General features: G+C 39.0%; 1 protein-coding gene across 4 annotated transcripts in view; it reads right to left on the bottom strand.

The window, feature by feature from the left end:
• ripor2 (RHO family interacting cell polarization regulator 2) overlaps window positions 1–18,146 on the bottom strand; it is a 109,454-nt gene that overhangs the window by 14,437 nt on the left and 76,871 nt on the right. For all 4 annotated transcript variants that reach the window (XM_049475362.1, XM_007249301.4, XM_022683191.2 and 1 more), the window contains exons 2-9: window positions 15,250–15,370; window positions 13,419–13,577; window positions 12,965–13,043; window positions 12,782–12,805; window positions 12,514–12,567; window positions 1,371–1,520; window positions 550–613; window positions 415–458 (exon numbers count right to left, since the gene is read on the bottom strand). In XM_049475362.1, coding sequence (XP_049331319.1) covers window positions 415–458; window positions 550–613; window positions 1,371–1,520; window positions 12,514–12,567; window positions 12,782–12,805; window positions 12,965–13,043; window positions 13,419–13,577; window positions 15,250–15,370 — 695 coding nt within the window. The remainder of the gene's footprint in view (window positions 1–414; window positions 459–549; window positions 614–1,370; window positions 1,521–12,513; window positions 12,568–12,781; window positions 12,806–12,964; window positions 13,044–13,418; window positions 13,578–15,249; window positions 15,371–18,146) is intronic.

Below are 18,146 nucleotides of genomic sequence, written 5' to 3'. Positions count from 1 at the left end.
AAAAGGATGGAGAGAACAGAATCACATTAAAATAAAAGACGAGGAGAGAAGGATGACGAGGTGAAAAAGGCATGAGCAGCCTCATGTGCCCACTCAATCAATGCTGCACAACAATTAGAGAGAAAGCACATTCAACACAACCACACAAGAGTGATTTGGGTTTTATATAGGCTTATAAAAGCTGTTTCAGTGGGCTGCAGGATGCAGGATTAGTGCGCAGAGTGTTGCTAAGGGAACAGTCATTATGGATGTACTTGATGTACTTAGCAGATTCACAGGCATTTACTATGAGTACGGTGTAATTGGGAAAGGGGGAATGCATTTATATGCCAGAATGACAGAATGGACTCAATGTATGAAAGCGCTGGTATTATCAGCATTGGAGCTGTTTTAAATTTAATACCTTTAACTTACCTCATACTGATCGCCTGGACAAAGCCTAGCAAAGCCAGCCAAACCTGTTGGAGGAGAACGTGATTAGAACAAACAATTATTTATTAACCAGTATCTCACTCTATTATAGCCCTTGGGAAAATAAAGCAGTTTTACCTTTCATTTTGATATGAAATTCCCCCAACAGGTTTTCCAGCTCCCATTCGAAAGTGCTCATGTTCTGAAAGAAAATACGCATGAGACAGATTAGCTACTGCTGTGCTAGCACCAGTGCTGCCAGAGTATGCTAACTGAATTTTGTTTAAAGAATAGCTTCTATCTAGCTTACTCCACTATGCTAAAAGATTCCTGTATTTTTCCCAAATTTGTTTTATCATTTTTCATTCAGATTTTTTTTTTGTTTCTCTCTCTACAATGTTTCCGTTAAGGAAATATGTTGCCATCAGCTAAAGTTGTCTATAGAAATTCATATGTGTCCATTAGTAACATAACTAAAGATGTCTATACAGTTGTAGTAAAATGCACATCCATGCACCTAAACATCTATGTGGGTTAGTTTATCAGTTTCTCCACAAGAGGGCAGACATTACTGTGAAGAAAACCTTTTAAAAATTACTGCCATACATTTGTAATGAACAATTGCATGATTGCATGTTTTCAGCAACACATTAATGTATAAAACACCTTATGCAATAAGGTACAATAATATTCCTTATTAAATATATATTTAATTGGAAAACCGATTAGTTTACTCAAAATACAGAACAAACAAGAAGTCAGTTTTTAGAAGAAACACAACCTTTTTAATCCTATACCTATGCACTTCCCTCTTTCCCTCATCTTAAATCACTTTTTATGATTCAGATTTGCAATTCTGTCCATGTTATCCACATCACAGAAACCATAAGGCCCAAGAATCAGCATCTTTTAAGCAGCTGTGTTGGTTTGAGGGTACAAAAAAAAGCGAGATTTAACACCTCTGTATATTCTTTATAGCGACGGTTGACCTCAGCCAGGCTGTCTCTTGTGCCCTTCGTTGATGGTGAGGCAGTGAAGGCTTGCTTCATCTTGCTGGCTCCTTCTTGCAGCCTCCTCTGAATGCAGAACCCCTCATACAGCTCATCAACCTGCCGCAAAAAATACACATAGCATTAGTTTTGAGAACTTCAACACACTCATACATCAAATGGGGTTGAGCTTGCCGCGCTTACACAATAACGCCACTTGTGGTCATTTTGTATATCTTTAATATACATAGCATGGAAAAGTCTGAGCCATCCCCTCATTTTTTTTTACAGAACACAGCTTTGATATCATGCAATTTTCCCCACATTTCCAAAGTTTAGTATTGGATTATAAGAAGCAGATAAGGATCCATTTAAAGTAATCTCAAACACATTCAAACATTTGAGGTCTGGACTCAAACATAATGGGTTTGTGACACAAGCGAAGAATATCTATACAGCTCTGGGAAAAAAATGAGATCACTTAAAAATAATGAGCTTCTTTGATTTTACCCAATTGAAACTCTGGAATATAATCAAGAGTAATATGGATGATCACAAGCCATCAAAACAAGCTGAACTGCTTGGATTTTTGCACAGTGAGTGACATAAAATTACCCAAAAACAGTGTATAAGACTGGAGGAGGAGAACATGCCAAGATGCATGAAAACTGTGATTAAAAACCAGGGTTTTCACCAAATATTGATTCCTTGACTCTTTCTTTATTGATATTTTGACAATATTTTTATTTAGAATTTGGGCGAAATGTTGTCCGTAGTTTATAGAATAAAACAACAGCATTAATTGTATTTAAACACTATGCCTATAGATAGCAATGCCTATATAAATGCCTATAGATAGCAAAATCAAAGAAACTGATTCAGAAACTGAAGTGGTCTCTTATTTTTTTATCCAGAGCTGTACAACTAATACTAGCAAGACAAAAGGACAACAAAGGGACACGTTAGTTAACCATTTAACACTCCCAAGGTTAAGTAAACACTAAGGTGTATTATTCAGTAACTACAGGGACTACTGTGCAAACTAACTGCTGCTAATCATCAATTGTAAAAGATTGTAATTGCACTGGCTAGTTAAAAGTGCCAGTTATAATTGTATACGCTATGTGGACAAAAGAATTCAGGCATCAGACAGTAATAAAAAGTTTATGCAGCTTTTGTTACAGTATCTGTCTCTACTATCCTGGGGAGGTTTTATAGTAGATTTTAAGCAGTGCTGTGAGGATTTGATTGCATTCAGTGACAAGAGCAGTAGTAAGGTAGTAAGGACGTTGGATAAGCACCTCTCACCTCATCAATCCCAACTCCCTATATCATCCCAAATGTTTTGGATGAAGGACCATCATTAAAGAGAAATACTTCAACAGTTAATTCTCCAGAAAAAAAACTATTCCTCTATTGACAGAACTTCTATACAGGTATTAGCTAAGACAAGCTACGTTTGTGCTTTTGCACAGTCTGTCCGTAAAAAAAATTGCAAGTTACCCAAATGTTTCATTAGATACACTGCTTTTGATCTATATTGTCTGGTAATAACTAAAATAAAAGAAACATTAAATAATGACCTGCACTACTACTTACTGTTGAAATTATTATGTAAACATGCCTTCTTGATGATGATATTCATCCATATTTATCAAAATGAGTCCAATTTTAAACAGTATGATTTCCACTGGGTGTTTTTCAGTGGTAGATCATTATCACTGGTGACTGTACACCCCCAAGGCACACACTCACAACACATCAGTAAAAAGACAAGCAGCCTACGAGCAGTCAGAGTCATTGCCAATTGAATGCATGTCATAAGGCATCTCAGCACCAGAGTCTTTAACAGACATGAGCATTTGGCACATTCTCAATTCAACTCTGCTCTCCAGTGGGCACTTATGTCACGAAATAGAGAGACAGAGAGAAAGAGAGAGTTCAAAAAAGAAGAGGAAGAAAGAGAGCTAGAAAAATGTGGGGGAAGAGAAATGGACTGTCAGTGCAATGAGCGTGTAAGATGGGATAAGATACGACAGAAAGAGGGATGAGAGAAAAAAGGAAAGTAAAAAGACAGAAAGAGAAGAGAGAGAGAGAGAGAGAGAGAGATAACAAGGCAGCTCCTGTCTAAAACAGCACTTAAACATTTTGCACTCCTTATGTCACAACACAGTTTGCTTTGTGTACAAGTGACTGAGTGTGTGTGTGTGTGTGTGTGTGTGTGTTTGTATGCATAGCCATCACATCATAATCACCCCCAGAAGAGCAGAAGCTAAAGAACACTCATATGATGAGATGAAGACAGAGAGCAGCTGTATAAAAATGTTCCTGCTACAGAAAGTATATCATCCAACACTAAAGCCCATGTAAAGGGGTCTTGTATAAGTTATTTTTCATGAGAATTGGACCTAAATTCTGCTGAAGGGTGTGCAGCTGAAATGTCTATGTGGGTGTATCATCTGTCTGTGTGTATAAATGTGGGTGGTGGTGGTCCCATCTGTTTGGTTAAACTTGAGCAAAAGACCCACCCAAGTCTGGTGTACTCCACAACCTCCCACCCCTCCCAGCCATTCTTTCTGTGGTATGTATGTGGTTGTCTTGTTTTCCCAAAATCCCCTTTGCCTTTTTCTGTTACAGGAGTGTGTTTGGTGGGGCCTGACTCAGCATTACCGGTGCGTTTTATTTTCCCCAAGCTCTGACAAAGAACTGCTGAGGAGTTCCATCTCTTCATTAATTGAACATGCTAGAGTTTCTAAAACATGTGCATGCATATGCATTTACACATACTGTATGTCATTTAACCCTTGTGTGGTGTTCGGGTCTGTGGGTCCCGTTTTCATTTTTCTTCAAATGATACTAAAAAAAAATATTTTTTATAACTCAAACTCATTGGCATTGGCTTATTTTTTGTGAAAAACATATATCAAAACACATTTTCGATAAACACACACTGTACACCCCCCCCCCCCCCACACACATTTATATTACATACAGTATGTTTGGCCAAGGGCTAATAAACATTGCTTCATTTGTAAATTTGAAACTAAACAAATTTTCTACTCATATCTTGAGTTTAATTCATTTTCTTTTACATTTTATTAAAAAAACTAATAAAAAAAAGGAGTAGCACTTTTTGAAAGAAATGTAACATTAGAAAGGTAAAGGGCAAATATTAACCATGTAAACTGTTTATATTGCTTGCAATTTGAGTGAAGCAAGCATGTGTAAAGCATTTTTATGTAAAATTGCTTAATTTTGCTGAATTAAATACAAGTAACAAAGTAAACGAGTAACAAAAATATGAACACCACACAAGGGTTAAATGAATAGTTGAGTAGAACACAACAAAAAACAGTCATATAAGCTACTAGAAAAAGCTGTTTGCACCTAAACATAAAGGCTATTTTGGAAGAATATAGATGTGAGGCGGAAAAGCTAATGGCAGACTGCTCCAATTTGTGGGAAAGAGCAGATTTGAGGAACCACCACATATTTTTTTGGGGGGGGTTTATTTGCAAGTCAGAACAGTGATCAAGCACTAACGAGGTGCTGGGATAATAGCTAACCCTAACAGTCCCAATTTTAATCTCTTTTGCTTACTAACTGATACTAATACTAACCTTGCCACAGAATGACCACTACAATACGAAAAAGAAGGCCTATCTGGTAAAACGTAAAAATAATCCTAAAAAGGTCTTGTCTCCGTTTTAAATCTACAAATCTACACTTGGTTTGGCTATTCTATGCAACTGTGAACCAACATGGTGAATCTGGAGCAGGTAAACATGAACCTATTTGTAGCATGCCTAATGCCAGAGGAGAGTTAGAGATATAAACATGCCCCCAACATTCTAATATTAGTTTTAGGTTTAAAACAGAATGAATGGAGCAAACATCAGGCACCAATAATGCCTTGGCTGACTATGTTTAATAGTTTCATTTGCATTAAGAAAAAAAAAAAAGTGTATGCATTTGCATTTACAAGAATGAAACCACTGATTCAACATTGCTTTATGTCACATTCATGACAAGTGCCATCATGCCTGGTGTCACTTGCTCCAAACATGTGCTTGAGGCAACTGTGTAATGGGGTGTGGCCATGGGTGAGCTCAACTGAAACGTTCAGTAGCCCATCTGGCATTTGCGGAGCTGATATATAGCAGCATGTCAAAATCATAGAACAGGAACTGATACTGTGTCCCAAGACATTTGCTATGTCCCAAGGAATCTGCAGGATGTGTGTTTGGGGCCTCCTGTTTTGAATCTGGATGTGATTATCATGCACTGTCCACTATGGGTAGTAATGCCAAAAATACAAAACATTTCTTGAATAGTGTTCAACTTCACTAATGAGACAAGACCTCAGAACTAATACAGGCGTATGCGTTCCTAGCCATACCGTGAGGTAACATATCATTTATATCTGATTCAAGTCTAGAGGTTTCTCCTCCACTCAAACTGCTCTTTATCTTGTGTCACACCTGGAGTGATGGTGCTTGAGGGGCCAAAGTACTGTTTTAAAGTTTGGAATCACTCCTAACATTAACAAAGCTGACCAAATAATAGTAATATTTACATACACATCTAAAGCATTTGTCTGATGCTCTTATCAGAAACCCTCACTTTAAATGATGAAGTCCATCAAACAGTGGAACAAAAAGAATTTCCCAGAATTAACTTACACCCAGCCTTGAACTCTCGAGGGTGTAGTGTGTGTCTGTTATGAAAAACAAGACAGCTGGGGTGCACGGCCCACACCCAGATATATTTGCATACACATAGAAGACACACACACACACCCCCACACACACATGCGCTCGCTTTCCCCTGGGACGTTTTTTTGATCTTGGGCCCGTGTCCTTTTTAGTTCACAGCATGGGGCCAAAGCACTACCAGGCCAGCCCATGTGGTGCAAGCAAGCAGCTGTTTGGCAATATTAAGTGTATAGTGCTTGTGTGTGTGTGTGTGTGTTTGTGTGGTCATATTAGTCTCGGCAAGTCTCATAACCATAAGCAGCAGGAGCGCATTTACAATGCGCAATACAACTCAAAAAGGACTGATATTTGTATAAACTTGCATCTATTAACAGCTGTGACACTGTGACAAAAAAAATAAAGACTTAATAATAGAACACTTAAAAATAATGATTTTTAATGATTTACATTTAAGTTCACATGGAATCATGTACACAGTCCTAAAGTAAACCAGATACATTGGTTTGTTTTATTTTTTGGGATGAACAAACCAATGTCTGACATAGAACGCACTTAAATAAAGCAAAAGGTTGCCTGAGTGTCTTTTTACCAGAATAGCTAAAACAAAACAGCATGGATAAAACAGTAAGGTTGCCTACCGTACTGTGGAAAACATGTAGTCAACACAACACACAATTTGATCACAAAATTTCACCTATGAAAGAAAGCCTACAACAAGAAAACACCACAGAACAGCCTTGTCATCCAAAATGGAGGGTCAACCTAAAATATACTTTGGGTCTTCATCATTAAATACTGATTAAACAGAATCTAGTTAATGTGCTGATGAAAAAGAGAATGAATACATGAATAAGGAAAATCCCTTTATGGTATGGGTGTATTTATCAGCTGTGCTTACAGGATTTAGGCCCACTGCTGCACATCATCCCACCAACACCAGCTTGATTAAACACAGGCGAAGAAAAAAAGTGTGGGAGAGACATAAGACTAAGCCAAATAAAAACACACTGGTGCTGTAGGCCTTAGGATCACAGAGAGGCCGTCACTGCTATTTTAGGCTAATCTCTTAGTCAACCTTAAAGTAAACTGGATTCTGGAGGTGTACGTAATGCAATACACAAAGCAAAGCAAGCTTCAGGGCTGAAGTCACACTGAGCAGGGCCTATCTTCTGATATCCCACCTCTAATGACTCACTCGCTCCCTAGGGGCTCACCAGGTTTTGTCACCTATTCCTTCCCCTGGTGCCATTCACACTTCACAGCTCTGATAGCTGTTCAAATCGCCGGTGTTGTAGTCAGCCCCAGTAGGAGCGGACATGTAAAAAAAAAAAAAAAAAAAGAAACTGAGAAACAGCTCCTCCAGGAGAAGGCCTGGCTATATTTAACCACCCTCAGAGGAGCACTTGCTTCCCCCCCTCCTTAAAACCTATGAGAAAAGATGAAACGAAGACGGACACCTCCCTCTCACACTCATCTGTTCTTCCTCTGTTCTACCAAACCTGCTAAACACCACCTGTCGCAAGACTTCCTGTTTGCCTGGTCCTTCTTCCTGTGGGTGGGTGGGACACCTGTGGTTGCGGCACTGCCCTAGGTGTGGCAAGAGTTTGATCTAAAAGTAATAGGATGAGGACTAGATAAGAACCATGTCTCATGACTTTTGCCATCACCAATGGAAGCTAAAAAAAAAAACACTGCACTTCTTGCAATTCTAGAAAGACACAATTATTACCTCACTGCACCCTCCACTGTGGGTAGTAACTCTTTCTGTAATGTATTAAAATAAATAAATCTGGACCAGGAAATACATGTATTAATTATGTAACAGTTATTCTTGTCTGATATGGCCGGTCTCACATTCCTGTCCTGATTTCACAGCAACAGAGCATATTAACTAAATGCCAAATGGAGAACTGGGAGCCTTTGTTTCACTTTTGCAAATTATCTTTTTGTGCAAAGCAGCATAAACTACAGACTGAAGTCCATGAATGCCAAAGGAAGGTATCAAAAAGATCTAATGTGTCCTCCACATACCACTGATAAGATCTTCACTATTTTTTGTGCAGGAAATACAGCTCTGGAAAAAAAATACGAGACCACATAACAATGAAGAGTCTCTTAGATTTTACCAAATTGAAAACATAAATATAAAACAAAATATAATCAAAAGGAAGATGGATGATCGCAAGCCATCAAACCAAGCTGAACTGCTTGAATTTTTGACATAAAGTTATCCAAAAGCAGTGTGTAAGAAGGTGGAGAAGAGCATGCCAAGATATATGAAAACTGTGATTAAAAACCAGGTTTATTCCACCAAATAATGATTTCTAAATTCTTAAATCTTTATGAATATGAGCTTGTTTTCTTTGCATTACTTGAGGTCTGAAAGCTCTGCATCTTTTTTTGTTATTAGCCATTTCGCAAAAATCAGTAGTTTATAGAGTGAAACAACTCAAACATAAACCTATAAATAGCAAAATCAGAGAAACTGATTCAGAAACTGAAGTGGTCTCTTCATTTTTCCAGAGCTTTATAAAGTCATTGGATCTTACGGCACAAAACGTGAAGCTAACGTGGAGCCAATCGGCAAAGTCATTAAGCCCTCCCACCAAACAGTTCTATGGCACCAGGCATGGTTAGCTAATCACAAAGTAAAACAGGCTCAGCCCGGTTTGTATGCGCTCCATTTCAAATAATATCCATGTGGAAGAGCCTCAAAAACAGTAACTCTATCCACATTCATACAGTATGTAAACATCCAAGCACAACTGTAGCAAGCTCTTATAATGAAATAATCCCAGCAACACTGGGGAGTCTTATTTTCTGTGTCAGCATCCAGCTAAAGGCTTAAAAGCAATCAGAAGAAAAATGAAGGGGAAATAAATACGATGCGCTGCAATTTCTAGAACCAATACTGTTAAACGAACTCATGCCAGGGCATATTATTTTTTCATAAGCCAAAGCTTCTCATACATAAAGCACTTACTTCAAAGAATATGTAAATGAGAAAGGGGTGTGCAGAGACTCGGCACCCCCCTTTTTTACTCGTCTGCCATTAAACGCTTAAAAACAAGGGTTCCTTAAGGGCACTTTAGTAACAACAAAGAACATCGTTTTAGAACGATAATGATTCAAAGAACATGGTCCATTTCTAGGTCTGTCACGATAATTAACTCAATTTAATTGACTCATCATACAATATATGGACACAAGCTCAATAATGTGTGGCTGACCTTGACAATGCCTATTGTGTTTCCTTGTGTGTTCATTTACATAAGAATTAACATGACCAGTTCTTCAATTAACCTGGTCTTCGATGGTCAGGACCCCACAGGACCACCACAGAGCAGAGATCATTTGGATGGTGAGTCATTCTGACACCAACTAGAGGTGGTGTGTGAGTAACATGTGTTCTACTGGTATAAGTGGATCAGACACAGATGTGCTGCTGGAGTTTTTACACACTGTTGTCCATGCACTGTCCACTCCTATCTTGCTGCTCCACCTTGTAGATGTAAAGTCAGAGATAAAAGCACATCTGTTGATGGACAATTTGTGTTGGTCCTCCTATAGTCCTTCTTCAGGGGTCACCTGACACAGAGGAGCTATATCATTTATCACAATACTTTCTAGGCTAATATTTTGTCCACAAAAAATAGTAATTGTGGCAAGTCTATCTATTACATGTATAAGTGTCCCAGTTCCATTACAAGCCATTGAAGGGCTAATTGTATTATCTAGAAGCCTTTTTCACTAATGCATCAAAAGAGTACAATACATCATCAGCTCACACCCTGTCCTCCACACACACTCCCTATGTTCCACCAGAACAGACCACATGGGACAGAGCACACTGTTCTCCCACTTGGACATGCTCACACACATGAAACTCCTCTTCTACATCCTCATTAAAGCCCCTCAACACAGTCGTCAGAGGTCTACCCATCACCACTCGGGAAGATTGCTTTGACCTAGATCCAGAGCCAATCAAAAACAACGCAAACCGCTGCCAAGCATACGGGAAAACAGAGCAAAACAGCTCCGCGAACTGCCGTGAGGAAGCTGCATGATGTTCTATATAATCTTAAAGACTGTAAACAAATAACAATCCATTATTAAATTGCATTTCTTAGACACTAGGAAAAGCAACCTTCCTATTCTTGCAGGGAAGCGTACATACTGCTCTGGAATGGCTTCAAAAGCAGACATCTGCAGGTTGCTATGGCTACCTTGAGCAGAGGGGCTTTCAGGTTGCCAATTAGTGCTCCGCTGTGTAGTGACAACACACCTTTGTCAGCAGGACACTGCAGAGAGGAAGGGCACAGCAGGACCTGAGAGGAACTGACCGGGGACTCCACAAATGAGTCAGAAACAATTACCACAAACAATGACGTGTTACCGGCCATAGTGCGCACTCACTGGTCACAACTAGCAACAATTTAGACGTCAAACAGTTCGAAATGGAGAGATCCCATTTCCTACAGCTGTGAAAATACCTGGTGAGCACTTACCATTACAATGGGTTTAGAACCTGGAGTGTGAAGCCATATATGGTGACATACACCCTCAATATAGAGATCTGTGCAAGTGCAGTGGCCGTAACGTGCCAAAAAGTCACCTGTTGCAAAGATGGACTATAAAAACATAAAGAATACTAAGAACAAAAATACTGGAGCACCTACACCTTCGTTGTTTCTTTTTAAATTAAGGTGATTTACTGGCCAGGGGATCCTAAGGATTGCATTCATTACACTGCTGTCGGGATTTGACTGCATTCAGTGACAAGAGTGTTAGTAAGGTCAGGATGTTGGATGATCACCACCACACCTCATCCACAGCTCTCAAACCCAGGCTTAAAGTATTGGATGGAGCACCATCATTGCAGAGAATACAGTTCCACTGTTTCATAGCTTAATGCTGCAGGGCTTCATACCCCTCAATGACTGCCACTTTGCTTACTCAATAACTGAAGAGTTCCAAACCTGCTATTAGAGCTGCACAGGGGGCCCATGCATACTTCTATGTGGTGTATGTGTAGGTGTAGGAACACATCCATATAGTGTCTCAGACTCTCTTCCAACACATTCTGCATTCATTATTATTGTATTCCTAAAATCTTTATAAGCAATATTATATTATATCTCTTATCCTCTAATTTAATTATTTACTAAGAATCACTTTGGTTTGTTTCAAATCAAACATTTATACTCATGTTTATTTCATTTGGAAGATGCTTTAATCCACAGTGACTTACAAAAGTGTTTAGTCATTCATTCATTATTCAAAGCTAGTGTCTGTAGACAGACACCAAATTCAAGGTACTTTTGTGTTATGCAACTGCCAGAATGAGCCACAAAATAGAGATCAATAAAATATGCAAAAACATAAGGAAAATAAGAACAAGGTCACAACAGATGCGAGAAGTGGTATAAAACACAGCAACAGCAATGAAGTAATTAATAAAAACAACACTGATTTAATGTGTTGATCACTTTTTCTAAATTGTGATCTGTATTGTGATAAACACTGTATTGTGAAGTCCTTCCAATATGTAGTTCTAGCAAAAACCTCCATAAGAACATTATGGGACACAATAGGATTGTGTTTGGCTGATGTTCTATTGTCTGTACTGAATTGGATTGTGGGGGAAGTTCTAACAAAAAAGGATGGAAAATGTAGAAAAGAAAAGAGAAGAAAAGTGAAGCGGTCTACATAAGCATTAAAAACACAAATCAGATGAGTACAGAGAAGGGAAGAAGAACTATATAGTATTACACAAATCTTCAGATTTGTTAAATGAGTTTTGAAATAGTACTTTAAAGTACTTTAAAGACCTTTCTACATCTACTGACTCAAAGAGTTTAGAGTGACTAATAATAAAATCTGATTCACTTAAAATATACAGTAGTGCATGTTCATGCATGGGTGGTTCTTCAAGTAAAATATAATCTGCATTAAGGGCACTATTTTTTTTTAACTGTGTGAAAATGAGTCTGAGTGAAAGCATTAATAACGCCTTAACATCAACAGTGCTACTAAAAACTAATTTAACGTTAAATATATAAAATGATCCCATGATAAAGTAACATTGATATTGTTGCAACTTTAGAAATAAAATCTTCTTAATTTTCTATGGAAGTCAATTTAAAATATATATATATTTTATGTAATTTTAAAGAATTTCTATTGGTCCTTTTTTGACACAGTGTAGGATACAATTTGTATATTCAACTTATGTACTGAACTCATTTTTCACTGAAGAAATGATGGTGGGTAAGGGTGGGTGGGTCAATTAAAATGTTGAATGTTTGCTATTAGAGTTTGGATAAATGTAAAATGTGCTTAATAACAAGATTATGATCTGCAAAAGAGTCTAAATTGGTAATCCCCTCACTGCTTACCTTGCTAATGTGAAACTCGAGCCGTCGCATATATCTCTCAATGGTCTTAATTTGCTGCAGGATTAAACAAACAAACAAGAAAAGAGCCGGTCACACAAGAAGCAATCAATTCAGAAAGGTGAAAAAAATCCTGTGATGATTAAATGTGTTGAAATAATGGGTGGCACTTGCATAAGAGTGCCATGTCATGTTTCAGAGCCTTATAGTTTTTGGAAGCTCCACACTAATAAAAATATTGTGTGTTTATGGTTGAGGTTCTCTTACTCACCTTGTCGAGATCGTACAACACTCCCTGAGGAAAACACAACACAGACAAACATAATCAGTTCAATGAAAAAATTTAATTAAAAGGATCTGATTTATACAAAACTGCTTATAATGAGAGAAAATCTTCAGATAAAATTCTGTAGTTTTTCCAGACATTAATCAAAGAGAACAAAACCTGGCTCACCAATCTGGAGTTCCTCTTCATATCCTTCATGAGAGAGGTGAGCTTGTCCAACTCCACCTGGTGTACTTCCAAATACTCACTGATGCGGAGAAGAAAAAAGAGAGCAGAAAGGATTCAATGGCTTCTAAATACTGAGCTACACATTCCCATAGAAAAGGAGGGGGTTTGTTATATTGTACAGTGAAGATAGATAGCATACGACAAAGGCAGGACTGTACACTAGAAAAGTTATAAAATAATAAGAAACAATGAAAATCCATACCTGGCCAATATCAGCACTAAATGCTGATTTCAGCCAGGAACAGATATTAATATAAGCTAAAACAGCACACAACAACACACTGTATATGTGTATATGATGCTTTTAGTCACCCCCTCTTTGTTTAAAGAGATGCTACTATATGAGAAATCTATTATTAGTGAAAGTGTGTGTGAGGGTATAAGCTGCACTCACTCCAGGCCCTGTTTCAGTGCTCCATACACCTCCTCCACTCTTTTAGGCTGTGGTTCATGTGAGCTGCTGCTGCTGGACTTGTGCCCAGACAGATGGGGCTTCTTGGGCTTGGAGGTGGGCTTCTTCTGCACTGCTGAGTTCCCCATGAACGAGTTACACCTGGAAACACACAGAAGCACATGGTTAACATCCAAAACATCAAAAATGGTTGCACCCAGAAGGACGTGTCGGATTGTAATGCTTTTGGGAAGAAAGACAATAGTTACAAAGAACAATAAAGGATTACACATGTAGACTAATTTGGGAAATATAAATTATAGGAATAGAGTGTAATCCATATGCAGTGTATGTATAATGCAAAATACCAATTTCAGCATGGAGTCCATTTAATGCAGCTTGAATATTCCTGCAGATTTTGCAGTAGAGTAGAGGTGGAGTGTTGAATATCATGTCCAAAAGCATTCCAAACATTTTTAATCAGGATAGGTCTTACTAAGCAGCTGGCCATGGAATAGTATAGTATAGTATATTCAAGGCAAGCTCTTGAAAGGGCAGCAGTTTGTGAATAAGCAAACCTTAAGATTTAAAATGTACCAGGCTGGTCCAATTTAGTCATGAAACCTCCCACACTAAAATGACAGGAGTTTCAGTTTCACTGTCCAACCCCTGTATATGAAACTTAAATGTAAAGCCAAAATCATGTTAACTCTGGTCTCAAAAGGTTTAAAACGTTAAAGGTACACCACATTAAGCACAGACACCACTTCAGATTCGTAAACAAAAAGATTCTCCTCATATTATTGTAACCTAAAGAAAAAGACGTGTGTGGTAAATCTGCATTACAGGGCTCCTTAGTTGGATTAGTGCTGTTACCATCTGAAACTCAAACCACAGAGAAACACAGCAGACTGCTTATTAACCTACTTCAGCAACAACAGTCACTGACCAGCTAATATACGGCTGCATTCCTTAGATGTGTGGATTCCAAGGCATTCGGTTTCACTGTTTGACATGTCTCAACGTGTCACTCGCGAGCACACACACAAAATGTTTAAAGTTCCAGCACACTGAATCTAGGCCAGTGTGGTGAATGAGCACACACTGTTGCCTAGGGGTCACACATACACACACACTCACACACGTACTGCATTCTGCCACGTTCAGATAAGGAAGCACCCACTACACACACACACACACACACACACACATCACTATGCTCATAAGCTCTTCCTTATTATCAGTGGTTATCCAACTGAAGCACGATTCTACTGATTTAACCTCATCATAATAAACTCCTTTCATAGAGATTGAGATATAATGCAAGAAGTTGTACACCCCTGACAACATACACTAAATGCACAAAATTATGGAGACACCTACACATTATACCCAGAAGAGTTTCACAAGACCACATTATAAATCCATAGGCATTAATATGGGTTTGGTCCTCTCTTAGCAGCTCTAACGGCAGGGGTGGAATTCTGCAGATACTGAGATGGCAGAGTGTTGAACACTTTTATAAAATATGTGCATTATTCACTTCATAGATGAGTTTCTAAATGCTTCCACTTTTCAATAGTACAACTCACAGCAGAATGCGACTTGTTGTTACTGTTAATAAAGGAAGACTGTATGGCTAGGTGCTCGATTTTATACACCTGTGGCAATAAGAATGTATAAAATACCTGAATAAAGACATTTTGGGGGGCCTAAATGGGACATGTCACAAGACAAAAACAAGTACTGTATCCCATAATATTTGCATAATATGTGGCATGTCTGTGTAAGTAGTAGTGTTAGTAGTAGTGACATGCATGGTGTATGTCCTTACCGTGAGCGTCTCTCCTGCAGGGTGCTGAAGCCGGCGAAGGACTGGCTACGGATGATTCCATTGGGCCCTCCAGGAGAGTGAGTGCCGGCCGCCATGATCTCTGGGAAGCGGGAGGACACTCCTGCAGGGAGGCAGAGGAGAGAGGGCCGAATGAATAAAAGAAAGTCACTGCTATAGATGAAAACTGTACATGGCAGTGATTTGATAATATATCACTATTAACTGGAATAAGCAGAAATTCGATAATTAACTGGGAAGGCTGTGGCGCATTATAGCCACTATTAGGATTCTGGGATCTGGCCAACCTTGACTGTCACCTAATTAATGCAGAATAAAAAAAAATTATAAAAAAAAAACACTTAAATGCAGTGAAAAGCAGGAGATGAGTCATTTAATCCCTTGTGTAAAAGCAGGCGAGAAATAGCAGCGCAGAGAAAGAGGGCCCCATACGGTGCGCATTGAGAGGTTCCTGGAAAAAGCTTAATGCCACCTGAGCCCACTTCAGATAAAGTGGCAGTGAAAAAGTGTTGGGAGGGAGAGGGGCTGTAGCAAACTGTAGCCCGTCTCCATTTCTCCATTTCTCGTTTCAATTAAACCCAGCAACACAAAGCAGGCTGAACTGAAATCATCTTCAGACAACAAATCCGTTACGATGGCTGCTCTGGTTGTAGGCTGTTACCTCATCCATTGCATCACAGCGCAGCGGGATGATGACAGCGGTGGCAAGCTCCTGACGGAGCTCCTGGCTCGGGGGCAGCGAGGCAGGAGAGTTCAGCGATGCGCGAGAGAGAGAGAGAGAGAGCGAGCGAGACACACTCACTCGCTCCGACACTGCATCAGCATGGCCAGCAGCGGCTCTCGGCCCTACTAACCAGCCTCAGATATAGGCCACAGTCAAATATGGGTTATGAGTTGAGCTGCGGACATGCACGCTACTCTTTCAGCATTAAACCTTTTGAAACAGCCCTTTTTCTCAGTATTGCTGTTTCTGTCGAGAAAACAGGGACCTAAATAGAGAGTAATGCACAGTACTAAAGAAGAGATGGGTCACAGAGTTCAGTCACTTCTGCTAGGAAATCCAGTGTAAAAATGGATGCAATAATCTGAAGGTGCAGATTTTAACCACTTCATCTGATTAGCTGAAAAGCGATATGATATCTGCATGTCTTAACTGTACTGTAAACATCTCGCTGACCACAGGTTGCTAAGGAACAGCAATCATCACTTTAGTCTGAACAGATAGAACTATTTTTGGTGGAACATTTAGGAAGAAATAAAAGCAAATAATAATTGTGTAGAACAATATAAAGACCTTTCAGGAAGACCATTCAGGATAGTTACAACTGTTGCAAACTCGATCGTTTACACTTAGCACTCAACCAACACACACCAGTGAGAAGCAGAACCCAATCGTGCACAGCGTACTCTCAACCAGAAACAACCATCCACCTGGAGGACTGAATCAGGCAGTAAGGCACTGACCCAGAACAGAGTGCCAATTCATATCAGGGCATATTATATTAAACATACACTCATTAATACCAACCACAGACATACACCAATGCAATTTGGAGTACCCATTTTTTTCTGGACAATTTAGATTATGCAGTTTGCCTGATCTCAATGTTTTTAGACTGTGAAAGGAAACCAGAGACTCCAGAGGATACCCACGCAGATACGGGAGTACATAAAAACTACATGGAAAATTATGGCTGAGACTTCAGGTACAGGTCATAGGTGATACTCATGGAATACTCCTGCTTATGCAATGTGATTTGCCTTTTTGTTTGTTTAAAAAAAAAAAAAACTTCAGTGCTTTGTATCCTCACGCCTAAATGTAAATGCTTTAGTATACCATACTTTATTTTTGGATGTGTTCCACAAAATTCAGGAATGGATGTACATCATCAAATGAAATCATTTTGGCCAGACAAAACATGAAATACTCTCACCCATATGAAATTACACCCCTATTAGACACTGAAAACAATAATCTGTGGCAGCTCAATCATTCTGGCTTCGTAACTCATGGAAAAGGTATGTTTGTTCTGGTGAAGGTGAGGTTATGTGCAGTAGTCCTGAGCTCCAGACAGTGTTGGGTACTGTAGTACACGTTGAGCGTAACTGAACACCCCACCTAGGCCTACACACGGAGAATAGTGCAATGGATATGCCAGTGTTCAGAAGGAGACTTACAAAAGCAACAAGGCTCTATCGGAAAGACAGGATCTTGTTTAGCAGCAGTGAGACAAAAGTCTTTCTTATGACACGCACCAGACTATTTATAGATAAGACTTCAATGGAGACCACTTTAAAGCTGTCATCCTGACTAATGTTTAGTGGATTAATTCAGTGATCTGTTTAAACATCAAGGCTCTGCTGCTTAGATAAGAAAACGAAGAAGTCCTGAAATAAAAAACAAAGCTGTGGTGCAGACGTCTAGAACTGCAAAGGGTGGCAAAGGATGGTGTCCTAAAATAGCAACTGCATTCATAAGCTATACTAAACACCCTCACAGCTGTAAAATACTATGTTCACATTACCAGGCTGAAGAGTCACATTTTTTCCTTTTATGTGCCTTTTTTAAAGCTGTGTGGACATGTCAAATCTGAACTTAATAAAACTGATGGTTTGAGTCACTTTGACCCAGTTCACACCTGAGTGAAGCGATCATGTGTCCAGCAATCCATAATCGGATTACTCAAACCACATAATATGGTCAAAGATGCAAATGACCACATTATTAGTATAGTGTGAATGCCAAAGTGTCTCAATCCATCCCAAAGAGAAAAGATTGGCTACTTTAACTGTATAACGTCCACAACATACATAATAACCATGAGACCGCTTTGATAACGTGCTTATTAATAAAGCTGGTAAATGTGCATGCAGATGAG

Source organism: Astyanax mexicanus, chromosome 3, assembly GCF_023375975.1.
Source record: "Astyanax mexicanus isolate ESR-SI-001 chromosome 3, AstMex3_surface, whole genome shotgun sequence".
Lineage (NCBI taxonomy): Eukaryota > Metazoa > Chordata > Actinopteri > Characiformes > Acestrorhamphidae > Astyanax > Astyanax mexicanus.
Note: the sequence above shows the minus strand (reverse complement) of the source record. Positions and strands in the feature narration are given on the sequence as shown.